Raw genomic sequence first — 25,185 nt, 5'->3', positions numbered from 1 at the left:
AAAAAAAAAAAGGCAAAGAAAAAAAAGAAAAAAGCTTCCGGAAAGAGCCGTAGGTACTTTGACAGTCAGTAACACTATATTTCTCACCTTTGACTTATAAGTTCATCTCAGGTCCTGTTACTGACATTTTTGGAAAAGGTTGATCTACCTAAAACAAGCGTACCGGCACTGAATTTTCTTCTATCTAGCGCGTGTAACGGTTGGTAGTATTTTTTGAGGCTGCAGGGAGGAATCTGCTTCAATTGTCATATTCAGTGTTTGACAAGAAATTAGTCTTGTTCTCACTTGTACCTGACAGGGTATCTCAGTTAAACTACGGCATCAATCAAGTTGCCAAGCAAACACAAAACTTGTACAACCCCCACAATCTCGATATACCGCGGGTGGGGTGTGAACAACAACAAAAACAAAACAACAAAAAAGACAATGGCAGACCAAAAAGAAGCACAACCAGCCCCACCCCACCAGGATGAGGAAGAAGACCTCTCGACGGGCGACATGTTCGCGGTCCCGGAGGGCTACTACCCGCCGCCGCCGCCACCGCGCACCGAGACGCACACGCTCTCCAACGGCGCCGTGTTGACGCTGCACCTGGTCGGACACAGCGTCATGGACGCGCACCACGTCTGGAACGGCGGCCGCGTGCTGGCGGATCACTTCCTCGCGGACCCGTCCCTGGTGGCCGGCAAGACGGTGCTCGAGGTCGGCGCCGGCGCCGGCATCCCCAGCCTCGTGGCCGCGCACCTCGGCGCCGCCGGCGTCGTCGCCACCGACTACCCGGACCCGGACGTGCTGGTCGCGCTGCGCCGCAACGTCGACGAGTGCGAGCTGCTGCCGCGCCCTCGCGCCGAAAAGGTCGTCGTCGATGGCTACGTCTGGGGCAAGGAGGTCGACGCCGTCCTGGCCAAGATGCCCGGGGCGGCGGCGGCGGCGGCGGCGCGTGACGGCGTCGACGTTCTCATCATGGCGGATCTGCTGTTCCGCCACACGGAGCACGAGAACATCGCCACGACCATCGAGAGGGCCCTCAAGCGCTCTAGGAACAGCAGGGCCTACGTCTTCTTCACCAGCTACAGGCCGTGGCTGCGGGAGAGGGACCTCAAGTTCTTTGACGTGGTGCGAGATCGCGGGTTCGTCGTCGAGAAGGTCCTGGAGAAGAAGATGGACACGGTCATGTTCAAGGGGGATGCTGGGGATGAGGAGGTGCGAAAAACGTGCGACGGTTATGTTGTGACCTGGCCCGAGGACAAGTGCATCGACTAAGCAGTTGCGCTTTGTTTGGGGAAGAGTAATGGTATATTTACTTGCTCCTTGTCCTCCGGATATTTACATGGAGCTATAAGCTTTCAATAAACCTTCCAGTGGCACCAGGAAGATGCTCACAATAGAAGACAAAAAAAAAAGAAAGAAAAAAAAGAGACAACAAACTTAACGGTCATCAAGCATACTGTCAGTGTATTCATCATTATTCTTGGAAACCCCGCCAGCCTATCAACCTTTCCTGTAATCAATTGGCTTTAAACATTGCAATCGTCTGCGGGAAGACGTTGATGTTGTCCGACCACCTAGCCAATGAAGTCCCATCCCTGTCAATCATACTCAAAGAGCCAATGGTGTTGAGGTTGTAAATGTTGATGTTAGACAGCGAGCCCTGCAATTCCACGATCCTCGACTGACAGTCCTCGCCGGCCGCGACAGTGGAGCATGTTGTGCTGTAATTGTTGAAGAACGAATACTGCCCGGACCCGTAGACGGCAATGTCCCGAGAGCCGATGTAACGAACACCCCAAGCGTTGGCGCAGTTTCCGGCGATGCCGCGGCACGAGACGGCAAAGTCGGGGTCACTGATTGCAGACACCGGTGGGAAGGGGGTCGTGGCCTGGGGCATCGGCTGGTAGTATGGAGTCTCGGTCTGGAACTGTGCGCCTACGATGTTCTGGGTGTTTAAGAACTGGTACTGGTAGAGCACAAAGTGTTCGGAAGCTGTACCCATCAGCCAGATGTTTCCTGCGGTGCTCTCAATGAGCAAACCACGACCGGCATAGATGGTGGTCTGTGTGAGATTTTGGTCGTCGATGTCGTGGCTATTCGCATTCCAAGGTCAGCCAACTAGAGGTTCACGTCAACAGTTCAGTCAGAGAGTACTTACTCGGCAGTCCAAATCCAGACATTCTCCATGTATAAGCCACTGGCGCCCTTGGTAACATGCATGCCCATGTAAGCCGCGATACAGTTGGGGTTGACGGCCGACGAGCTTGGCGTCTTGAGGCATTGGGCGACCTGGAGGTTGCTACCAGTGAAGCCGCCAACGCGAGTGTGCACATCCCACATGCCACTGGGCTCTCCGGTCGAGGCCAAGTTCCATTCGATCAGAGTGGCTCCAGCCTGGGCGCCCTGCGTGGACACCATAAAGTCGGAAAGCTCAACACGCCCCACGGTTCCGCTCGTTGCACCGATGCGAACCACAGGTCGCGGGTTGTTCATGTCGGCGAAGAACGATCCCGAGCTCATAATCACAGGGAAACTCTCACCAACAATCTTTGAGCCGGCTGGGATTGTGATGGTGCCAGTCACCCGGTAAATTCCATGATCGATCCACAGAATACGGCCCTGCTGCTGAGCGGTGTTGATGGCATTCTGCAGAGCATTGGTGTCGTCGGTACTCCCGTCACCTCTGGCACCAACCGAGCGGGCGGTGATGAACGACGATGCCGGGAGAGTCTCGTACTGGGGCTTCGCCTTGGTGTACCATCTAGATCCGGAAAGCATTGAAGCCGGCCGAGGGACTGGGGTGATGGCACCCTGCCATCTGTCAGGTCCATTGGGAACATAGCGGTGGCCTTGGCCCCATCCGGTGATCGTGGTCGACCCGCTTGAGCCAGTGAGAACGGTACCCTGAGCGGCAGTGACGGCGACCGGCACGTTGTTGAGCTGGACATTCTCGAGGATTACGCTGCCAGCTGTTCGTGGTTGAGAGTCTGCAGAAAATGCGGTTTTGATCCCAGTCGCAACTAAAGAAAGGTGTGTCAGCTAAGAACCAGAGCAGAGCTAGGGCCAAGGACCAACCGTTTGTCATGGTGCTGTCGATTAGAGTCAAAGACCCAACGTTTTGAGAGCTGGTGTTCGACAATGAAGACATGTCAATGCCGATCCTTGCATTCTCCTAAGCATAAAGTTAGCCAAGCAAAAAGAAAATGATAAGCTTTTCTTTTAGAGGTGAGTGTTTCTTACTATTTGTAGCCCAAAATAGGTCCAGCCCCTATAAGCCATGATTAGCAACCAGCGTCCGGGCAATTTCTCCAGTTGGCACTGCCAGAATTCTTACCAGTTCCAAAGGTGAATGATTGCTGTTGAGACAAGCAGACGCTGATGTCAGTATGGATCTCGGGTCTTCACCAGCCTCCGACCGCTTGATGACAACTTACCAATATCGCAGTTCCTGAAAATCAGATTCCTCATGGTGTACTGCTGGTTGCCCATGCTGGCACCTGTAGCACCTCCAATGAAGGTCAAGTCACTCAAGAAACCGCCAGAACCGGACTCGATAAAGCTTGAAAACGTCAGCGAGGCTTATCCAAGATGTGTGCATGGCAAATAGCATCAGGTAAACTTACAGTCCTACGTGGACAACACCAGGGGTTGTTGGCATGCGGAATTCAATGTTCTGCATGCTAGTTGCTTGTGAGGTAGGCCAGTGAATTCCAGTAGCTGCAGTCTGGGGTGGGATGTTTGTCGTGTCGATCACAAAGTTACGGACTGCAGCGAATAGTTGCAATTTCTGTTAGCGATCTCTTGAGCAAAGCAACACCGTAGGATGTGCAAAACGCGATTTGAAAATTGGTCACAGAGCAAAATTCGCGGAGGAATAGCGTTGACGTCAGGTCTAGCTTGCCTTGAGATGGGCCAATATAACGTAGGTTCCATTGCAGAGCCGCCATGACCTCAACAATCCATACTTACTTTGCTTGTAGAAGTTGTTGACTGATATCCAGTTCAAGTCTCCGGTATAGTATGGGTTTGCATCGATGAGCCCAAACCCTTGGAAGTTCGAAGTTGCCTATTGTTTTTTTTTTCGTTTTTGTCAGAGTCAAATAGCAAGATGGACCACGGCAGCAGGACCTCTGGTTATTTGCTAACCTTCAGCGTAGGAGGGTTGGAGGCATCGCCAATCATCATGGTGAAGTAAGGAGGCAAAAGTGATGTGGAGATCAAGTAAGTGCCTGCCGGGAAGTAGACGAGTGCCGGTGTGGTCGTTGTGGAAGCACATCCTCGATTGCACCTAGTATCTCATGTCAGCCAGTCACACAATAACAACTGCTGGATACTCGGACTGATGGTACGGCATACCTGTTCCCAGCTTGGAGGGCTGCGTTAATTGCAGCGGTGTCATCCGTAACTCCATCACCTTCACCAGAAAGGTCAGCTCTTGCCCCTACGAGTTTAACACAAAATTATGTAATTCCTTACCTCGAGCTCCATAATCGCGAACATTTCTTCGGACAGTGTAGCCTGCCCCAGCAAATGGGGCAACACCCTGATCTAAAGTGGTTTGTTAGCAGGAAAACCGCAGGGACCGTAGTATAGGATGATCTTGGACGTACTTGGAAGATCACCGAGCCAGTAGGCGCTCACTCCTACCCACATGAGCACTGCCAGTAGCAGCGAAGATGTATTGAGCAGACGCATCTTGACTAGACCTAGATGCGGATAGTAGTTCTAGGGCTTAGGGCTGGAAAGAATGTTCCAAAGCTCCCTTAACCAGAGAGCCAGGTGAAATATGAGAGCGTGGAGCTGAACAAAAACAGTCTTAGGACCGCGTGGCTCAGCCTCTTTGTAGTATTCGGTTTATGGGTCGTGTAAATACCCATTCGATATTAGCTTGATCGGTACCGCGCGATTCAGCAAATCACAAAGTAACGTTTCTGATGGCTGGGTCGTGTGACTGCCGAGCCCGGGGGAGTGGGAACAAAAGGGGCCTTGGTTGGGTAGAGACTATTCCGCCTGACAAGATCTGGAAATTAAGGAGTTCAAAGACAGGATACACGCTAGTGAGACCATGGAGGTGAGGTAAGATGAGAAAATGGCGGTATACATGCGGGGAGATCTAGGTGAACAACGAGCAGCGGTGACGAAGGTCCCCTTGGAACTATTATTCACTTTCAAGACAAACAGTCACCTGGGTATACCAAGGCGGACACTATTTTGAGTTCGAACTGCTTGATGAGCTTGGCAGAATGCTTCATAGAGAGCACGGGACATGACAACTTGCATACAGCAAAACTTGAGGTGGGATTATATTTGACTTTGTCCTTGCCATGCCTTTTTTTTACCTCTTTATAAGACCAGGGGTCCAAGACCTGTCTGTCTAGGCCACAACAGAATTTGTAGACAGATGAGTATCAAAACCGCTTGGTTTCGATATGAACTCTCAGTATCGAATTTTGCACAAAGGAGCCTTCTTTGTGCGTTCGCTCATGGAAAGCGGGTATAGTAAACCTCTTCGTCAAAATGGTGGATGGATGGGCCACCAATTATCAGACAAAATGGGAAAATAGAGAGATGATTCCAAAAGACCAAGGCACATAAATGGTCTAGAAATGAGGTAGCAGCATCAAAATATCAAGCGATCAAAGTTCAGAAATGATATTAAACCGACTTGAACGGCGGGGCCTGAGTTCTTTGACGTCCACTTGGCGCCCCTTTGTGGCCGAGTAGCAAGTCCGGGGATGCGCCGCGCTGCGACGTCAGTAAAAAAGCGAGCCGGGTAGACGATCTGCTTTAGGCAGGAGCTGAAGTGGGTTGCAAAGGAGTAATCCCGATACTACCTTCCACGCAGGTGACAATAGCGCGCGTGCCCGGTCAAAACCGCCTTGCTGGCGATCAGCGAGCGTCTCGTGGGCCTGTAGGGCCGCATCTCATGCTCTGAACTAGTACTGCATACCTAGTAGAGTGTGGTTGCAAGGGCTTGCGCTCAAACGTTGCATCAAACATGACTTGAGGAATATTTTAATACTCCAAGTCTCCAACCATGATGATGTGGAGTAGAGAGCGAACGCGTATGTCTGTGAACACGTACGACCCGTGGATTAAATGAATGAATGCTCTCTCGGTAGTCTGAGCACATGTGCCCGCAACAATTAAAGAAAGAGAGAAAAAAAAAAGCAGGGTACTTCCAAAGAAGAAACAATTGGATCCAGCGCCCCCGTGGTGGTCAACGATTGGAGCGGGAAGACCGTCGTTGGATCAAGACATCGACGGCTTGATGGCTAAGATTTTCATATGCTTGTAATGGCCAATCACTCCATTATTAGTGGCGGCTACAAGCGGGGCAACCGGCGGGGCGTTCATTTCACAATGTCGCAACCCCGCAAAATGAATGTGCAAAACATAAGTATGCTAGAGGATGTTGAGGTTAGATTCAATTATAGCAAATCAACGGGCGGATGCTAGTCTTAAACATGTGGTCACGGATGGGCTGGGCATGATTCGTACTGACAATGCGTGCGCACTATTGAGTATTTTGGGGACTGGGTTACATAATAAGAAAAAGGGTTATGGCACCGTGAATATGGTGCAGAACACATATCTTTGCAAGGCAAAAGCAAATGGATCTTGGACGAGAGCCAATTTACTTCCTATCGGCATGCTGGTTTTGGAGTTTAGGGGAAAGCAATTTTAAAATGCGTTTTCCTTTTTTTCCCCCCCTTTTGTTGGGTGGATGACACCTAGGTGTAGCAAGGTAAGGGTGGGTAGCAGGCTAACCGTGAAATCGCTCCTTCATCGAAACTCGTCTAGCAAAAATAAGAACACCCAAAGTTGCCAGAGCTGGACTCCAGATTTATTATTATATGTTCCTACTTCCGATCTTGGTCTACGGGAGATACACATGAAATCTTCCATCCCTCTTCTCAAGGTTGTGCTCCGACTGGTTGTTGATCATTACTAGCTTGGCAGTTTACAGGCGTTGTTGAAGCGGCGCCACATGCTCCGGACTCCGCAGTCGGGGGCACTTGTTTATTTGCTTCTCCGCTCGTCCTGTTTCTCCAGCTTTTGTTTCTCCGCATCCACCCTCCCCGCTCAAGCTCTCCACTCTTGGACCGAGGGATAATACTGTAAGGCAGCTTGGCCAGCAAACGCGAAGACAAGACGGAATAAAAGATCGCGAAATTTTCTTCTGTTCTTTTTGTCACGCCCAGATCGAAAATTTTGTGTTTATCAAAGTTTGGTCACTATTCGTGAAATTTTCAGCCTGTCCGCCATAACCTTGTCGTCTTAAAAAAAAAAAAAAAAAAAAAAAAACTTGTAGCAGGTGAGACAGCAACAGGAATAGGCAGAACACGTGCCGCCACAGCACACAACAAGGAATGATGAATGATGTGCTTCATGCATAATTATTCCCGGCGACCAGCTTCAACAACGGCAATCCTCTTGCCCGAATTCAGCTCCGCCCCCACAAACAAGTGCACGTAAAACCAAACTGTTGTGGGGATCAAGGCGGGGATCATGGTAAATCTTGGACTGGGGTTGTACACGACGTTATGGGCAGCAATCAAGAAAACATGGCGCTGTGTACAGCTTACAATTAGTCTGGTTGGCGCACCAAACGAGTGAAGTGGGTTGATTAGTCAGCTAAAGGAGTCCGTTGTGGCGTACCAAAGTGATTTTCCTTCAAAGCACCCCCATTCCATACAACAGACACAACTATGCCAACTCCTCACCAGATTCGTAACCTTTGTGTCTGAATCGTAGCCCCTCTCTTCTCCCAAAAGTTGGAGCAGTTTTCCGGCGCAAGTAAAGGGGTAGCTTTTTTTTCTTCATCCGCACAAAGGCAAAGGAAGAAAAATAAAATTCAAATGATTAACCAAGTAAAGAAGACAAGGCAAAAGCAATTGAGAGAAAACGGCTAGAATCTAGCTAGCGGCTCCGTGTCCACGTTTCTATCCCTCAACTGGCTGGTTCCCTGATGTTAGCAAAGTGAGGAAGCCTGGAGAGTCGGTAGATCCTAGACTAGACTCCACAGGGACTGGAGCACTCTGTCGCAACAGGGGCCCTCCCCTCCCCCGGGAGCTAAAAGTTTCCTGCCGCACGCAAGCAACAGGCAGCTGGCATAACATCTATGCGTAGAAACTCCAAATATTCCAAAGCTACCTTCGGGTCTGGGTCATCCTTATCGGGAGCATGCGTCGCATCAAATTGCATCTAATCCGGCACTGACTGCGACATTCCGATCCCCTCAATTGTCTGCAATCGTCTGGTTTCCCCCCCCCTTTGACCTAGGCCATTACTTGGACTGGAAGCTGATAGCCCTGGCAAATTTCATGTTTCCCGCCATCCCTGTCACCTCAACCCAGTACCGAGCCAGCAAGCAGCCTTCTCCTCTTTTCCCCGCCCACAAACTTGGGGATTCTGGCCCTCCTTCTCCTCTCTCAGCCGTCCTGCATCCATCACATCTATCATCTTCCTAGCCCGTGCCACCTGTCTCCGCGTCCCGCGTTCCATCATTGGCGACTATCACGTCGAAAAACTCTGCATCATCCCCGACTTTTGTATCATCTCCCTACTCGACCTCCACACCGCCGTTGCCATTTGTCCAGTCCCAACCCTAAATCACTGGGCGTTCAGATTGCCCGCTGCCTGACATCCTGTAGGGTCGGTCGGCGTGCTTGGTTGTTGCCCATCGTTTTTGAGTCTTTTCTTTTTCTCCAGTATTTTTGCAGAGATCCCATCAGGGCACGACAGACCACCAGATACAGCACAACACAACACAGAATTCGAGACACACAACACCTGCAATATTGCAAAATTAATACCGAAAAAGTCACACACGCACACACACATATATACGCAGTTATGGGCTGCATTCGAGTCACACCAAGAGTCAGCCAATTTTGAACTTGAACATCGCCGCATCAGTCGCCAGTTGCCAGCCATCGCAGCCTAAACAGTTTCTACTGCTGGGTCCGTCTTTACTCACGGTAACGCGTTTTCTGCCCGGACCAAAACAAAATAGAGCTAGCTCGGTTTTGTCACTTGGGTATCCATCAGCTTGAACAGGCCGACCTGTCACAAATCGCTGCTCATACAGGTACACACCAACCTCTCCTTGATTTCCACCCTAGCTGCCTCGTCCCTCTGAGCCGAAGACGTAAAAAAAATGTTTACCTCGTCGGCTCTTGTGTGAAGCACTGAAAAAAAAAGATATCATCAGTGCAGTGCCTCCACGTACCAGCGCGCTCTGGCTGATAGGCATTTGTTTATTTCTTTCCCGGCCCGGCCTGGGCCGTACTTCCCCGCTCTACGCAGCCGGGTGGATTACCCCAGACAACCCAGCCCTCGCAGACGTAGTCTGTGCTGCGCTCCGGGTCTGCGACAAAGGCAGGCGGCGCCGGCACTGTCGAAGTTTTCGCGGATGGTCATGTTCCTGTTTCTATCCTATGATGTTTTGAGCAGGTCGATCTGTCCCATGTTTTTCTTTTCTTGTTTTCTTTTCTCCAACCAATCCGAGAAAACGAACATATCACCCCGAGTCCTCGTACAAACTTATCTACCTGCTATCTACATACATGATCAACTGCTATATTTTTCTTTTCGATTCAAATCGCCTACCCTCTACCACCGCCCCTTTTGCAATTTAGCGGGCGTTGCATATTCACTTATCAAACTCCTGACCCTCTTTATCTGGGTGCCGCGACTCGCGACTGCATCACTGACCCCTTTGAGAAGATCCTCCGAAGAAGCACCATCCCCCAAGCCACACCATGTTGCCCATACAGTCTATCGAGGCGCCTACGCCCTCCAATACTGCAGATGAAAATGCAGAGGGTCGGCAGCAGAAACCCAAGACTCTCCCCTGTAAATATTGCAGCAAGCGGTTCAGGTGAGTCGAGTCCAAAACACACTTACAAGTTTTCCACTACACCAGCGTTCCTCGACATATTCCAAGTCAGCTCACACATGTTTGTTTTGATCCACTTACAGGCGTGTGGAGCACGTTCAGAGACACGAGAGAACACACACCAAAGAAAAGCCGTTCTCATGTACTTGGGACCGATGTGGAAAAACCTTTGGACGACGGTAAGTTGTGCAATGAGGGCAGACCCCTCTTCCCCTCGTTTGTTCTTTTTGGGGGGTTTTTATCTGTGACATCCGCTCTGATTTGCTTGCGCATGTCGTCTGCACTCTCCTGTCAACCCTGCCATGGTTACCGCTACCATTTTCCATTCCATCTACCTCAGTTGCATATACTCTCCTATCAGTTCGCATTCCCATCTGGACAGGATTGTCTCACCACCACATATCGCGATCACATTTTAAAGGGCTCTTTTCCGACTTTATCGCGCTGTATTGCAAGCAGTAAGAAAGAATGCTGACCAAATGGATATTAGCGATCTCCTCGTACGCCATGAGAAGCTTGTGCACCTCAACGAGGGCAGCAAAGACAGCAATCGCTCTAGAAAACAGTCCTCGGGAAACCTGCAACCGATGGCAGCGGACATACGTGGCAACAACGAGGCCCTGAACGTACAGCATCAAGGACAGCACTCCCAACAGCAACAGCCATCAAGACCTCCACCACCGCAGTTCACCCCTGAGAGCATGACATCTTCAGTAGTCTCTTCTTTACAGACTGATCCGCGACTGACGTCCAGACCTGGTTGCAATCTTGATCTCTTATCGGATGCAGCTACACATCTTGCTTCAGCCAGCGAAGTAAATCAGATCCAGCAACAGTCCATGATGACTGATATGGGGCCCCAGCCTGGAAATCTTCCACGCGCGAAGCCCTATGACGACGGCTTGTCATACCAGGAGCGTCCCCGAGAGCAAGACCAGAGCATGATGCATCCGGGCTTCTCAACACATCAGCAACCCCCTGCTGCGTCTTTTGATGACTACAACCTATTTCTCGACGATATGGGTACCTCGTCACATTTCCTGCCACCAGCACTAGAGTCGGAGCAGTCTTTTGGTCTTTGGAACAGACATGGGAGTGACTTGCACGTTCGAGGCTCACTGAAACCACCAGGGTCGTTCCCATCAACGAGGTTCCCATCGCTTCAACCGGATGCCCATGAAGGTTCCAGACTTCATGAGGATGGACTAAAGGCGCCGTTTTGGAAAATTTCCGGTGTTGACTATAATGTCATCAAGAATCGACTGGACGAGTTTTCATCGGTTATTCCCAACGACTTTATTTTCCCTTCTCGACATACCCTAATGAGATTCCTCGAAGGCTACAATGGCGGTTTTCACGAGCATCTCCCCATTCTTCACACTCCGACTTTGGCGCCGGCTGAGCTATCTCCCGAGCTTCTACTTGCGATTCTGGCAGTCGGTGCACAATATCGCTTTGAGAGCCATAGAGGCAATGCCTTGTGGTATGCTTCCAAGGCTGTCGCCATGGAGCAAATAAGACGACGACATAGTCATGAGGTTCATGGTTTGCTACCCACGCCCGCTGCATATAGCCCCCACTCCACGAGACCTTCGCCGAGTTCGGGCTACCGTCACTCGTTCAACTCGGTGCACCACGACAGACCCATGACCCAGGAGACTCACCGGGAGCCGTAGTAAGTCCTCCTACGATGTGACACTAGTTCCTCGGAATCAGTCTGAATACACCCAGTATATTAACTTTATCAACGTGTAGCTCGCCAAACACACCCCAGTCTCGGCTTGAGACTATTCAGGCGCTTATACTCCTTTTTGCGGTGGGCCTCTGGGGGGCCAAGGCTATCTTGCATGATGCTTTGTCGCTGCAGAGTCAGATCGCTCTTTTGGTTCGCGAAGAGAGACTTGTTTCAGAGCCAGCACAGGCCGTTGACTGGGAGACTTGGATTCGAATCGAAGGTGCTGTACGCACCAAGCTGATTGCCTATTGCTTTTTCAACCTTTGCAGCATCGCCTACAACACACCGCCACTACTTCTCACATCCGAAGTCAACTTAACTCTTCCAAACTCTTCTCGACTCTGGCGGGCTGATACCGCCTGGCAGTGGCAGGAGGCTAGGCAGTCATACCCCAGTCTGGACGTCTCGTTGCAGGATGGATTCTCGAGACTGCTTAACCGACCATCCCAGGGCGCCTTGAGCCACGTGTCTTCTTTAGGAAATTATGTCTTGATACATGCTTTGATCCAGCACATCTACCTCCTAAAGCAAACCTCGTTTGCTATAGCATCGCCATTTGAGGTTCACCGTGGCTTGAAGGTTGAAGATGTAGAGGATGTGGCACAAGCGCTACGAGTCTGGCAGATGGGTTTCGAGCAGCAGATGCAATCGAGAAACGCTGCCGATTCTGCAGCAGCTGGCGGAACAAACCATCCATCGCAACATCAGCAACAAATAGATGGCGGCTTTGGTAGTGGGGGCCCGGTTGCATTCAACTCGACAGCCTTGCTCAGGCTGGCCTACTTCCGGCTCTACTCGGATCTCAGTCCTTGCCGGACCCTGGAGACACGAGATCATCTGTTGGTAGCCAATGACCTCGCCGAAGCGCCTCTGCCGTCCAGGAATCCGAGACTACACAGAGCTATTTACCAGGCCATCCATTCTCTCGCCCTTCTGGTCAAAGTCGGGGTCAACTACGTGGCTAGGACCAAGTCGTTGGAGTGGAGCATGCAACACTCTAGTAAGTGCAAAATGCCCATCGGTTCCCTCGCTCCTTTTTCATGACTTGACGCTCACCATGATTTCTAGTATGCAACCTCGAATGCGCCGTTCTTCTCTCCAAGTGGCTTCTGACACTAGCCTCGATTGGGCCCAACGAGCCGGCACCTTCACAGGAAGAACGCACCATCCTCGACACAGTGCGAACCATGGTCAATGAGACCGAGTTTGCCGTACCGATCGACCCTTCGCTTGCATCGTCGGGGTCTTCACAACACACACATCCGTCGACTACAGACCCGGCGAGGCTTCGGCAGCTTGCTGCCGCCGTCATCAGACTTTGGGCTGAGACTTTCAAGGGTAGCCACATATTTGACATCGTCAGAGTCATGGCTCAAGGATTGGAAGGATATGCCGAGCTGATCGAGAAGCCAAGGGATCGGACCCCACTGGGTAGGATGGCACCGGGACAGGCTATGGCTTGAGATATGCTGTCTTGTTAGACGACGGAAGACCCCTTCTTCGCGGGCTGTCTCTGGCATCAGTGGCGAGATTTGTCACAGAGCTTTCGCCGAAGCTCAAAAGACCTAGAAAGGGAATATAGGCTTCTGGCGTATGAGTTCCTGACAGCATGCCCGATATACAGGCGCGGGTTAGGCCTCAACAACCCGCGGCCGCTCATCAACCGCAGTCGAACCTCGGGCGTGGTATAAATCTGGCTGGCCTGGGGCTGTCCGCATCACGACAAACCTCCGGGCCTGGGGTCAGGGCCACAGAGTGGAGGCCAAGAGTAAAGAATGGATCACCAGGCCGGATTTGAGAAAATTTGTGTTAGGCGCTGTATTTGGAGAGAGTTTTTTTTTTTTTTTTTTTTTTTTTTTGTTCTGCGCCTGAGCGGGTTCCCAGTTTCATGGATGGTGCGTTTGATTTTCGTCAAGGGTGGGATTGAATTCTGTAAAGGGTGCGAATGATACCCGGGTTTCAATATCCAATGTAGTTTTCTTTTTATTTGCATACGAAAGCCAGAGTTTGATTTTTTTTTAAAGATGATATGTGCATTTTCTCTCGTATTACCAAGTCCAGAATATGGAACGCAGATGAGAGGGTTTCCAAAATAGGTGAAGATGGATAAATAAAAAAAGAAAACACTTATAATAAAGCACTACAGTATTAGATCCAACCCATCCTAGTTTTGACCAAACCAGAAGGGAGGAAGTAGAAATGAAAACCTTTTATCCCAAAACAACAAAAACCAAATCCGGGGTGATGTTCTCAAGGGTTCATCCGCCTATTATTAACGCCTGTTTCCAATATTGGTATCTTGCACAAACAAAGAAAATTTCAAAGCAAAACATAGGCTGCCACTGGTCTTTGCAAGCCTTTCCCAAAATAACAAACAAGACAAAAGAGAGAAAAAAAAAAACAGAGTACGCTTGTTTCATTCTGTCGTTTTCTGGTCATGACTGCTAGATGGGAGGGACTCCCATCACATCCCATCCTTCATATTCTGAGCCCTCGTCTCCCCCTTGACATAGCCACTGAGCCGCATCTCATTGCTCTCGTTACCGTGGCCGTTCATGGGGTTCAACCTCCCCGGGGTGTAGGGAGGCAGGGCCGAGCTGCTGCCGTACCCGGACTCGAGGTCCGCGCGGCCTCCCGAAGATCCGTCAGTGATCAGTGCCGCAGCTGCAGCCTCGTCTTCGGGTGTCTCGAACTCGTTAAAAGCGGTCGTATTTGACTCGTTTGCCCCTGGGCTCGCCATCGGGGATGAAGGTCCCGATCGATTTGCGAAGAACGCGGGGGTGGTTGGGCTGACTGGGGACAGCAGCGGTTGCTGCTGATGGTGGTGATGAGTGTGGTGCTGACATTGATGGTGGTGCTGCGGGTGCACCCGGGAATTCAATACCGAGGTCCTCGAACTCAACGCTCCTTCGCTCGGCATGGGATGAATCGAGGCGATGTCGCATTGACTGTAGCCTTGATGGTGCTGCACCACACCGTTGTCTCCACTGCCCGAGGCGAGACTGTTTTGCGGATACGCCTTGGGTCTGGTTTTCTCCTCGTCGCGTAGGAGCTGTAGGATCTGCTCGCTCGTCTGCGCGCTTGCTTCGGTCTTTTTGATATATGTACCCTGGCAGATGCGGAGGATGGAGAGGATGACAGTGATGATCTGCAGGTTTATCAAGAGAAGGGTAGCGCCGTAGAAGATGCGCTCAAGGGCGCAGTAACGATCCAACTCGCCCTTGGCACCGTTCCATTGATTAGTGAAGCGGATGCTGGTGTACCCTTTCGCGGGTTCTCGGCGAGTGTCGTCATCTGCGTCTAGAGATTAAAGCATACAAATTTCAGCAGCTTTTCCCCCTCGGCATACTTGCGAATATGTAACAGCCATCTAGATGGGTGATATATGTCATACGGAGGCTATAGAGCACTCACAGGTAGATTTGGTAAGGCCTGCACAGTGGGCAGGCACGCCAGCATGTGAAAGAAGCGTGATCATTGCCAGGCCCATCCAGATGAAGCAGACGTCTCCGACGATGTTGGCGACGAGCCATGTGGTCTTTGTTGACCTGCCCTTGGTGTGGACGATGCTAAAGGCAATGACGACAAAAGCAAACCATGCGGTCATCTAGGGCCCTATGTCAGTACTTTTTTTTTCTTGTCTTCTCTTTTCCATGTCCATTTGTCTGTATACAAAGGAGACACGAAAATCAGAGGACACGGTTGGGGTCGTTGTTCAATGTGAGAGGCCAAGGACATCAAGACGCCCCATGCGTCAAACTTTGACCAACGACGGACAGAGAGTTTCGTGGACCTTCTTTCGCATACCATGAATTGAAGCACGATGACATTGTTTGCCATGCCCAGCCTATTAATTGAGAGGTACCCAAATAGAAATCCGTGCAGGGCGCTGGCAACGAGCGAGGCAACGATCTGGACACATCGCGTCAGGCCAAGCCAGCTGGAAAGGCCCCATGCCATGACGTCTGAATATGAACTAGATTGAGACGAAGATTCAAGAATGGCAGTTGGGAAGAAGAAGAAGAGAACCGGTGTGTTGATATAACACCAATTTGCCCTTTTGGGGGGCAAATTTATAGCAAGAAAGGGGAAGAAAGACAGAATCAAGTAGGCTTAGTTCAACTGGATTCAACTGTCTCGGTTGAGTCTGTGAAGTGTCGAGGTTTAGACTTTTAATGTGCACAGCAGTGCGAGATAGTTTTGTCCTCCAAAGCACGCAGTGCTGTGTTGTGTGTTTCCAAATATAATTTGGTCTTGGCCAAGTCCGAGGTAGACAAAAGAGAAAAAAAAAAAAAAAAAGAAAAAGAAATAAGCCTTCGTCCTACTTGTCACTTCTCACAGAGTGTGTGAATAACAAAATCGACAAACAAACGATCATGAGTGGAAGGATATTCCGGGAAAGTCGGGATGGGGGGGAGGGAATGTTGATTCGAAAAGTAAGCGGGCGGGGGGAAAAGACGCCGTAGGAGGCTGTGTTTGTTGAAGCTACACCACTTTAAGCTGTCCCACACGGCGAACTATCCCAGGGCTGAGGGATGCACCCAAGAACTTTGCGCTCTTTCGGATTGGACCTCTGCGGGCTAGGCGGTGGCTTCGCGACTGCAGGCCAAGGCTCAGGGAAGAAGACGTTGCAACACTGTTTATGCCTATTCTGGCAATTTGTTGTCGGATCTTTGGATCTGTGTTTTTGCTGACGTCGTTGTGTCGTCTTGCTGAACTGGGTATCAATTTTCATCAATAAGCTTGCGCTAGCAGGCGAACCTGTTGTTGCATAGTAAGTAGATATATTCATCCGAGCCCTAATCTATTTGTCCTGCGATGAAGTCAAGAGTATCGTATCGTCCAACTTTGGGACAGTTTATACTTGTTTGTGCCTTGTGAAGCACTATGCGAATACGACCAGGCGCTAAGCAGGGCGAATAAATCGCTGTGATTGGGGTGAGATTAACCTCAAGAAAGAAAAGTGGTGGGTGTAATTGTCATCTTTTGGGCATCAGTGCACCAGAAAAGAAGCACCACAGCTTGTCAGGGCCCGCATTTTGTTTCGTTTCCCATTGTTCGATGACTACTCGCCCACTGGAGCTGAATGATTTGTTGATCACGTGGTTTCTGCATGCCAATATCCAACATGGCAAGGTTGACAGCCCCATTTTTGACGCGCGGCAGGCACAGTGACATCGATCGAACTTCCCCTTGCCGTGCCTTTTTAATTTCGAAACCCGAGCTGAACCCGCGGGAAGGTTGTCAGGGCGGGAAGGTTTTCAGGGCAGGAAGGAAGGCAGGGCTGCCTGCATAACGGCAACGGGGAAACATGCAGCAAGTACCGGAAGCCCCTCCAGGCTTTTACCTAAAGACAGAATTCATCACGTCGGAGCAAGAGGCGCAGCTTCTCAACATTTTCCGCAATGAACTCGTCTGGCCCATCAGGTCCGAAGCCCCACAAGAAAAACATGGACGTCTTGGTTTGTCACCAAATCTCCCGCCGTCCAGGCTGTCGCTTCACTACGGACATCACTTTTGCTACAAGTTCTTTGGCATCGACACTTCGATTCCCTATGTTCCGTTCCCGCCGTGGTTGAAGGCAGTCCTTCCTTGGTTCTGCCCTTCCTCGCCAAATTATGATCCCGCCTCGGTTAAGGACTACCATCTCGACATGCCCGCCAGAGACCCAGAGCAGGTCTGTCTGCAGTACTACCCGCCGGGAGCGGGCATCCCGCCGCATGCTGATACGCACAGTGCATTTGAGTCGCTAATGGGCTTGAGCCTGGGGAGCGGCGTGGCCATGGAGTTTCGGCGGCGGCATGCCAAGACAGGTGATGCTAGGCCGTCTGGCACTATTGGTACAGATGGCAGCGATCAAGACTGGGATTGGGACAAACGCGAAGTATTTGTTCCACCGCGCTCCCTGTATAACATGTCTAGTGATAGCCAATATCACTTCCAGCATGGCATCAAGAAGCGCAAGAACGACCGTCTCATTATGCCGGCCCCTGAGGACTCGAGTGATGGAGCGTCACACAAGGTTGTCCGTCGGGGTGAACGTTTTTCCATCACTTTCCGCTGGGTTCGCAACCCAGCCGTGTGCGAGTGTGGGGACGAGTGGCTTTGTGACACGGCCATGAGGAGAAATGGCGTCGAGAGGGTGCTGAGGTGGAAAGGGGATGCGAGCAACAACAAGTCATGATTTGAGCAGGCCCATTCCGACCAGCCAGTCGTCTACAGTTTTGTGAATATGTTTGCACCTGTCGTGTCAGCCACTCAACGAATACCCGACGTCGCCGCTTTCCCTTCCCAGCCGGATTAGACGTTCCCGCATAGCTTCTGCTCTGTCGAGGGTGCGCTGGTCAGATCCAAGTGCATCTTTGAAGCTGCAGCGATCAATCCATGTGACATCATGCTGGAGCACATTCCTCGCCCTGAGCTGGCCCCCACGGACGTGTCCCACCGAGCCGTGGATCGTCAGGCGTTTCTTGGTGGGATCGTAGGCACCGCGGTGAAAGATGTTGTTGTTGTAGAATGCAACGTCGCCAGCGCGCAGCCTGACACGCATCTCGCCCTCCAGCCCAGTCTCGTACGGACCGGCAGACCGCTCCTGAGTGGTTCGTGCGCGGGCGTGCGATCCAGGCACGAGGATCAGGCTGTCGTCGTCCCACAGCGCCAGGTTCCACTGGGCATGCCACGCCGGTTCCGACAGCCTCCGGAGCTCCTCGTCGTCTGTCGCATCGGGCCCGATGTCGTCACGATGCCAGCGCAGCTCAAACGCCTTGCCCGGACGCACCAGCATGTTGAGCAGCTCCATGACCAGGTCCTCCTCTCTGCAGCCCCGATCCCCGGAGTCGTCGCCCATCAGTTCTCGCGCGGGACCCAGTATCGTTTCTGAAAAGTACAGCCGCGCAAACTCGTCCCGACCAGGCATGTCTGGGTGCAGCAGACTCTGTACACCCCAGATGCCGCCTTCTTCGTCGTTGGGCTTAGATGGCCAGGGCGGAAACTGCTTCCCGACGGTGCGGATATGAGGCCACCCGCCCGCGCGAGCGAGCCTTTCAACGTCGGCGGCTGCTTCGCGTAGCTTGGCTAATTGCTCGGAGCCTAGAGCCTGGGGTATCACGACAAATCCGTCCCTTTCGAGGGACTCGCGCAGCCCTGTAGTAGTAGGAGTCATTGTTTTTTTTTTTTTTTTTTTTTTTTTTTTTTTTTTTTTTTTTTTTTTTTTTTGCTGGTTGCACAGTAAAATTGTACTGTTTCGGCGGCCAAGTAGAGCTCCCCTTGCCTCGCCTTAGACAATAGGCAGGTCTTGTATTCCCACTCCCTTTGGCTCTGCTTATACACCTAGAACCAAGTCCTGCAAGCACCCGGGCCGGTGACTGGAAAGAGATTCAAACTAGCGGATGATACGTTGCAGTCTAGCGAGCCAGCAAGCCGGATATAGACCCGATGTCTGAGCTGAGGCGAGACGGAATAGAGTAAGTGTGTATTGTTGGAGGTCTCAATGCTCCATGGATCAAATGAGGGAAGGGGGGGAATGTTGTTTCCACTATCTCCACCCCTTGTAATCTTGCCAACTGCGGGGTGCTTGGGAGCAGCTATACTATTGATTACGGACGTACGCGTACGTCATGTGAGGAAAACTTCAGAGACTTCTGAAATTGAAGACAATTTCATCCTAGCAGAGAATTGGTGACTTGATTTATCCGACAGGTCTATACAGAACCAGAATAAGCAAGTTATTTGTAGTGAACATTAAGCCTCGTTTGCAGGTCAAGTACGATTTCAGTCAGTCACAACTGTATTTACTTGCCCACGTGACCGACTGTTTGCACTATGCTCAATTCTGATTTTACGTTGGTTTGTTTTGCAACGTCGTGGCTTCGCAAGAGCAGTGAAATCCGAGTCTAGGAGTTTTGAAACTTATATGAGCTCTGTATACGGTAGAATTCATCCGATTTACTGATTCACCTTTCCCAGTCGTCAGGGTGAAGTTTACTACATGATTGATTCGCCGACATTGTCGTTACGCGTCTGGGATTGATTCCATTGAACAGAAAAAAAAAAGTATTTATCGATCCTAATCGATCTTGGCCAGCAGACATGGCAAACACAAACATTTGAGGGCAGACGGGGAAAAGGTTTCATTTCACTGCCGCTTGTCCAAGATTTTGCCACGTTAACTTGGATCATTCTCTCCTTTTTCGTCGGCTTGTTACGGACTGAAGCAAGCAAGCAAGCACCCAGAGGCAATCATGATACAAGGAATATTTTACGCCAGGTTTCTGCCCCAAGAAGGCAAGTACCTCCGCTCGATATATCGTTCATACCCAAGAGGAGCAAATCCATTTCGGATTTATTTTATTGTTTCATCACATTTTCAAACCTGCTCACCCGCCAAGTGCAAGCAAGCGACTGACCGTCACCGCCAGGCACCAAAATCGTCGCCCAAAGTCCTCCCGGATGCATCGTGCCGTCCGAGGGCGCCACCAAGCCACCGCTCCTCGACTTTGACGTGCTGCAGGAGTACATCATCCCGCGCAAGGCCTTCTTCAACCGGTACGTGACGGTGACGGACCCGGACGGCAAGTACAGCATCCTGGGCTTCCCCGTCTCCATCTTCCACCCAAAGTACCACCGCAACGAGTTCATCTTCAACTTTGGCCTCGTCGTCGACGCCGGCCTGTCCGCTGCCGACCAGCTGCCCTACGAGCGCGTGGTCCGCCGCCTTGCCGTCACCTTTGCCGAGCTCGAGAAGCAAAACGAGTACCTGAGCGCCCTGGGCGGCGGGCTCGTCGCCGCCGGCCCCGTCTGCCACAGCTCCTCGGCCGGGTATGACGACCTCAGCGCCCGCCGCCCCATCGAGGGCCTGCTGGAGATCGTCAGGGAGGACCTCAACAACTACGGCGAGTGCATGATCCCCGTCGACGACGCCAACGCCATCAACATGAAGCTCTTCCCCTATCACCCGGTCCCGCCCCAGGTCAAGGGGTGGCACGTCCCCGTCGCCAAGCTGCGCCTCGCCGACATCGTCGACGACACCTGGGACCTGACCATGCAAAAGGTCATCGCCCACATCGACGGCGTCAACGACGTCCGCCGCATCGCCTTCCTCGCCGACGTCTCCATCGAACTGACCCAGCTGGCCCTCCGCCACCTGCTCTACTACGACACCATCCTCCTCCTCGACATGTTCTTCTTTGGCTCGTGCTATGCGCCACGCCCCTCCATCCACGAGTTCGTCGCGAACCTGGACGGCGTCGTCGATGAGTGCGCCGCCTACGTCTGCGTCATGCCGCCCGGGCCCTCCAGCAGCAGCAACAGCGGCGGCGGCGGCAACGGTGGCAATGGCGGCGACGCCTCCCCAGCCTCGACGGGCAACAACAACCACTTTGGCAGCCGCTCGTCGGCCGAGACTTCCCCCACCGCGCACCACCATCACCACCACTACCGCCTGTCGCACCCGGGTACGCCTCCGCGGGTGAGCAACTTCCTGCTCGTCAAGCTCATGACGAGCTTCTGCGCGGGCCGGACCGTGATGGAGTGGCTCAAGGTGCACCTGGACACGGGGTTCGACGTGCTGCGGTTCGTCGACGTGCGGCGCCTGGTCCAGTTCGGCGTCATCAAAGGGTTCCTGTACCGCGTCCACAAGCACGTCGTCTCCAAGCAGTACATCGCCGCCCTGGCCACGGGGCAGGCGAGGCCATCGAGGGACGCAAACGCAGACCCGCTGCAGAGGTATACCGACGGCCGCCACTGCTTCGATCAGATCATCACGGAGCAGAACCTCTCCGACCCCGAGATTCTGGACAGGCTGAGGAACCTCCCCCTGCCGCCGGGCGACCTGACGGTATTCTATAGGTAGTTTGTCTGGTTGCAATGAATCTTGGTTTCATGTTGTGATACCCCCCCATAGCGAGCGTTTCAACCCTAGCCACGTCCTCAAAGTATGGCCATCTTTCATGCTAGCTACACGGAACAAAAGAAGATGGACAGAACAGTCTAAAGGTATCCTATTTTATGTTGCAAGAACAGTATGGCTACATCTACATTTATATGGATTATACATTTTGTACAAGGACGTGAAGTCCTGGACTTTTCACAGCAATGAACTTTCTGGCCAATATCAATACATCAAAATCCCGCGTCTAATTTCCCTCTTGATCAAACAGCTTCTGTTGCTGCTCTAGTCGTTGTATCTTCGCCCTAATCTTTTCGGGGTGTGATTTCGGGTTGTGCACATTTGGGTCAAAGTTCGCCTGGAAAAACTCAAGCTGCTTCCTCAAAGCTTGTAATTTCGAGTCTGACGGCGTGGCCGTGGCATCTGCGCCGTCAGCACCAACGTCTTCGACCATGGACTGTCGAAGCTTTGCAATCGCCCGCATATTGCGCACTTTACCAGTGCCAGGCTGTCCGGGGTATGTCTCGCCCAGAGCTTCGTACTCCTCGTCGCTAACGAACTCGATAATCCGGATATCGTGCTTGCCCTTGCGAAGGATCAACAAGTTGTTGTTGATCAGGTAGTTCTTGGTGTCCTCAGGGAACCAAATCTTAACGGGGACGAAAGAGAGGTTGGCGCTCATTTCCTTGGTTGGGCCCTCCCGGCCTCCAACGTACACGGCCTGCTGCGTTGCGAGACGATGGCCATCACTCACGCTCTTGGCCAGCCCCGCAGCGAAGAGGATGCGCGCGATATTGCCCTTCTCGATCAGCTTCATTGGCAGCTTCTTGTGGGCCTCGGGCGCCGAGTTGAGCAGCACCTGTTCCTTCGTGTCATGCGTAAACAGAGTCTGGACTGAGCCCTTGCCGTGCATGGCCTTGTGCTCAACCTGGGTGCTCTCGGCAACATCCATGCCGTGCACCAGAGCAATCACCTCAAAGGCCAGCCTGTGCTGAGCCACCCTCTTGGGTTTGTCTGTTTCGTGCTCTGCGAGAATCTCGCTAATTTCTTTGGTTGGGATAAAAGTGAATAACTTGAGCATGCGCTCCATATCCTCATCTGGTTGACGGACAAAGTAGCCGTACAAGTCGTACGGGCTAGTCTTGATGTTGCTGAGCCAGAGGTTGCCTCCGCCGCTTGATTTTCCGATCTTGTCGCCAGACGAATTTGTGAGTAGTGGGGTTGTGAAGCCAACAATGTCCTCGAGAGGCGACGATGGATCGACTCCAGGGATGGGCTGTTGTGGCCGCACTGTCTTGACCACCTCGACACCCTGCACGATGTTCCCGAACTGATCAGAGCCCCCTATTTGCATCTGTACCCCAAGCTGTTTGTACAGAACCCACCAGTCCCATCCTTGCATCAGGGTATAAGTGAGCTCAGCAAAGGAGAGTCCGTCTCCCTCGGTCAGCTTCCGCTTGACCGTGTCTCTGCTGAGCATTGGACCAACTCTCACGTTCGAGCCCAGCAGTTGGAGGAATTCGAGGAGTGGTTGTTTGTTCCACCATTCGTTGTTGTTTCTTTGACCGCGCGTCCACGCCCACTCTTGCTTGTACCCGTACCGCCTGGCCATAGCGTCGACATTGGTCCAGAGTTTCTTCAGTTGGTAGTGCATCGAGACCATGTTCTTGTTGAATACCTCGCGGTGCTGCTTTTCCCGGTCGGTCAAGCGCCCTGAAGGGTCGCCCACCTTGGCGGTAGCACTGCCGAGCAGGGTGATGCTTGTGTAGCCGTTCATGTACATCCAGAACAACGGCATCAGCGGCACCAAGTGGCCGAGATGAAGGGAGGCGGCAGTAGGGTCAATACCAACGTAGGCTCCTATCCTTTTCAGCCGCATCAACTCACGTATGGCTTCTCGGGATCTGTTCACTCCTACAGAGTCAGCCACCCAGACCAAAGCACGTCCGTCATATCGCAGAGAATTGTGCATCGCGATTTGTGACGAGAGGTGAAGCGGGCGAGACATAGACATACCCAGCAACATCCTTTACAAGCCCACGCTCTTCAAAAACGTCCCACAAACACGGTTCTTTACCATCTTGTATCCTGTCCGCCCGTTCAGCCCAAGCAGTAGCGGCAGCCTTCTTTTTGGCATAGAGTTTTATTGACTCGGTTTTCCCAATAGGTTTCAGTACGATTTGTGAGCGAGGTGAAGTTTCCTTGGTTTCCTCCGTCGCTCGGAGTACGCGGCTGGTCGAGAAATTCGCTAATGTTTGCGGAGCTAAGCATCTTCTGCAGATCTGATGTCGCGCCGGCCCGCGGAGCTTTATGAAAGATGATGAAAGCATGCTCGATAGCTTTGCGAGCCGAGTTGGACGGCTCCAAAGCAGCAGCTGGCCTGTGCCGGGCTAGATCTCAGTCTAGAATAAAGACCGTAATGTAATGGGTATGATATACAAAGTACCTGCGAGAGGCATCTCAACATGGACCGCATTGGATTCATTGAGCTGAACCTCAAAGTAGGCAAAGAACTTTTTTGTGGGTGCATTCCCATGATTGGTCGAAGCTCCACTGATGAATACAGGGGTGGCATCCCCACCATGGAAGCTGGCTTGGCCGCTCTCCATGTCGCGCTCTCATGTGATTGCAACGCTCTGGCTGGACGAACGGCAGCTAATTGAGTGCCCCATAAGTCAGGCACAACATGTCAGCCAATCAGAAAGCTTCCGATACTCATCCTCGGCATGGGGGACGCCTGCCGACCGGCTGGAGCATCCCATCACCAATTGAAGATTACCGTTGACGCACTGCACTTGCTCCAGGGGGAGAATAGCGATCATTACCAGACCAGCCGGGTTTTTCTTTGCGCAACCACAAAAAAAAACTCACGAAAGCCAGCAAACAAACTTGGCACCAAATTTCTTAATACACAGTTCAATTCTATTCACCATGGCCTCAATCGCACGTCCGCTCAGGCAGGTCGCCTGCCGGGCCGGCCCGACCTCGCTGGCGCAGCGCACCCTCGCCAACAACATCCCCAGGATAGCTGCCTTCCACGCCTCAAGCAGGAGAAACCTGCTGCCCCCGCTGCCTCGTGAGTCCATTCCGCGCAGTAAATGCGCGCGTCGAAACAGACAGGAAGCGTTATCAGGTTGCTAACTAACTCCATCATAGAAAAAATCCAGGGAACCGGTACGAACGAAGCCTCCCTCCCGCAACCGTTCCATATCACCAAACCGGCAGTGACGAGGAAGCCGACTCTCACTGCCGCCGGACTTTTCTTTTGCTTCGTGAAGCTAACACTAAGGAAACAAAACCCACAGTCAACGACCCTGCCCCCGTCCCGCCCCCGTCCCCTAGCCACGGCCACTACCACTGGACCTTTGAGCGCATCCTGGCCGCCGGCCTGGTGCCGCTGACGGTTGCGCCCTTCGCCGCCGGCTCCTACAACCCCGTCATGGACGCCATCCTCTGCAGCACGCTGCTGCTGCACTCACACCTCGGCCTCCAGAACATCATCACCGACTATCTGCCCCAGCGCCGTGTGCCCAAGTCCCGCAAGGCCGCCATGTGGCTGCTCAACATCGCCACCGCCATCGTCGGTGTCGGTCTGTACGAGTTTGAGACCAACGACGTCGGCTTGACCGAGGGTGTCAGGAGGATCTGGACGGCGTGAGCTTTGTGGTC

At 52.2% G+C, this 25,185-nt stretch overlaps 10 protein-coding genes across 10 annotated transcripts in view; 5 read left to right on the top strand and 5 right to left on the bottom strand.

The window, feature by feature from the left end:
* The window catches only part of PpBr36_08493 (uncharacterized protein), a gene marked incomplete at both ends in the record, with an annotated part of 2,335 nt that extends 869 nt beyond the window's left edge, over positions 1 to 1,466 (bottom strand). The window contains 2 exons of the mRNA XM_029895624.1: positions 461 to 1,149; positions 1,449 to 1,466. Coding sequence (XP_029747208.1) covers positions 461 to 1,149; positions 1,449 to 1,466 — 707 coding nt within the window. The remainder of the gene's footprint in view (positions 1 to 460; positions 1,150 to 1,448) is intronic.
* On the top strand, positions 427 to 1,263 carry PpBr36_08494 (uncharacterized protein; the record flags this gene model as incomplete). Its single annotated transcript, XM_029895625.1, has 1 exon — positions 427 to 1,263. The coding sequence occupies one exon, from the start codon at positions 427 to 429 to the stop codon at positions 1,261 to 1,263; it is 837 nt and encodes a 278-aa protein (XP_029747203.1).
* A 41-nt stretch (positions 1,467 to 1,507) lies between the features above and the next one.
* PpBr36_08492 (uncharacterized protein) lies at positions 1,508 to 4,686 on the bottom strand (the record flags this gene model as incomplete). The annotated part of the gene is made up of 12 exons (XM_029895623.1): positions 1,508 to 2,084; positions 2,150 to 3,011; positions 3,067 to 3,163; positions 3,232 to 3,259; positions 3,326 to 3,347; positions 3,426 to 3,550; positions 3,615 to 3,756; positions 3,961 to 4,057; positions 4,138 to 4,279; positions 4,348 to 4,405; positions 4,468 to 4,539; positions 4,602 to 4,686. 12 exons carry the CDS (start codon positions 4,684 to 4,686, stop codon positions 1,508 to 1,510), a joined length of 2,307 nt encoding a protein of 768 aa, XP_029747209.1.
* Positions 4,687 to 9,758: 5,072 nt separating this feature from the next.
* PpBr36_08491 (uncharacterized protein) lies at positions 9,759 to 13,093 on the top strand (the record flags this gene model as incomplete). The annotated part of the gene is made up of 4 exons (XM_029895622.1): positions 9,759 to 9,877; positions 10,386 to 11,570; positions 11,651 to 12,630; positions 12,699 to 13,093. 4 exons carry the CDS (start codon positions 9,759 to 9,761, stop codon positions 13,091 to 13,093), a joined length of 2,679 nt encoding a protein of 892 aa, XP_029747206.1.
* Positions 13,094 to 14,094: 1,001 nt separating this feature from the next.
* Positions 14,095 to 15,590, bottom strand: PpBr36_08490 (uncharacterized protein; the record flags this gene model as incomplete). Its single annotated transcript, XM_029895621.1, has 3 exons — positions 14,095 to 14,930; positions 15,045 to 15,237; positions 15,315 to 15,590. 3 exons carry the CDS (start codon positions 15,588 to 15,590, stop codon positions 14,095 to 14,097), a joined length of 1,305 nt encoding a protein of 434 aa, XP_029747207.1.
* Positions 15,591 to 16,941: 1,351 nt separating this feature from the next.
* On the top strand, positions 16,942 to 17,814 carry PpBr36_08489 (uncharacterized protein; the record flags this gene model as incomplete). Its single annotated transcript, XM_029895620.1, has 1 exon — positions 16,942 to 17,814. One exon carries the CDS (start codon positions 16,942 to 16,944, stop codon positions 17,812 to 17,814), a length of 873 nt encoding a protein of 290 aa, XP_029747776.1.
* A 66-nt stretch (positions 17,815 to 17,880) lies between these two features.
* Positions 17,881 to 18,792, bottom strand: PpBr36_08488 (uncharacterized protein; the record flags this gene model as incomplete). The annotated part of the gene is made up of 1 exon (XM_029895619.1): positions 17,881 to 18,792. One exon carries the CDS (start codon positions 18,790 to 18,792, stop codon positions 17,881 to 17,883), a length of 912 nt encoding a protein of 303 aa, XP_029747775.1.
* Positions 18,793 to 19,870: 1,078 nt separating this feature from the next.
* On the top strand, positions 19,871 to 21,480 carry PpBr36_08487 (uncharacterized protein; the record flags this gene model as incomplete). The annotated part of the gene is made up of 2 exons (XM_029895618.1): positions 19,871 to 19,937; positions 20,048 to 21,480. 2 exons carry the CDS (start codon positions 19,871 to 19,873, stop codon positions 21,478 to 21,480), a joined length of 1,500 nt encoding a protein of 499 aa, XP_029747591.1.
* Positions 21,481 to 21,763: 283 nt separating this feature from the next.
* Positions 21,764 to 23,846, bottom strand: PpBr36_08486 (uncharacterized protein; the record flags this gene model as incomplete). Its single annotated transcript, XM_029895617.1, has 2 exons — positions 21,764 to 23,420; positions 23,533 to 23,846. The coding sequence occupies 2 exons, from the start codon at positions 23,844 to 23,846 to the stop codon at positions 21,764 to 21,766; spliced, it is 1,971 nt and encodes a 656-aa protein (XP_029747590.1).
* A 601-nt stretch (positions 23,847 to 24,447) lies between these two features.
* On the top strand, positions 24,448 to 25,174 carry PpBr36_08485 (uncharacterized protein; the record flags this gene model as incomplete). Its single annotated transcript, XM_029895616.1, has 3 exons — positions 24,448 to 24,592; positions 24,673 to 24,690; positions 24,822 to 25,174. 3 exons carry the CDS (start codon positions 24,448 to 24,450, stop codon positions 25,172 to 25,174), a joined length of 516 nt encoding a protein of 171 aa, XP_029747072.1.
* Between the last annotated feature and the right edge of the window lie 11 nt (positions 25,175 to 25,185).

Source organism: Pyricularia pennisetigena, chromosome 5, assembly GCF_004337985.1.
Source record: "Pyricularia pennisetigena strain Br36 chromosome 5, whole genome shotgun sequence".
In the NCBI taxonomy this organism is placed as follows: domain Eukaryota; kingdom Fungi; phylum Ascomycota; class Sordariomycetes; order Magnaporthales; family Pyriculariaceae; genus Pyricularia; species Pyricularia pennisetigena.
Note: the sequence above shows the minus strand (reverse complement) of the source record. Positions and strands in the feature narration are given on the sequence as shown.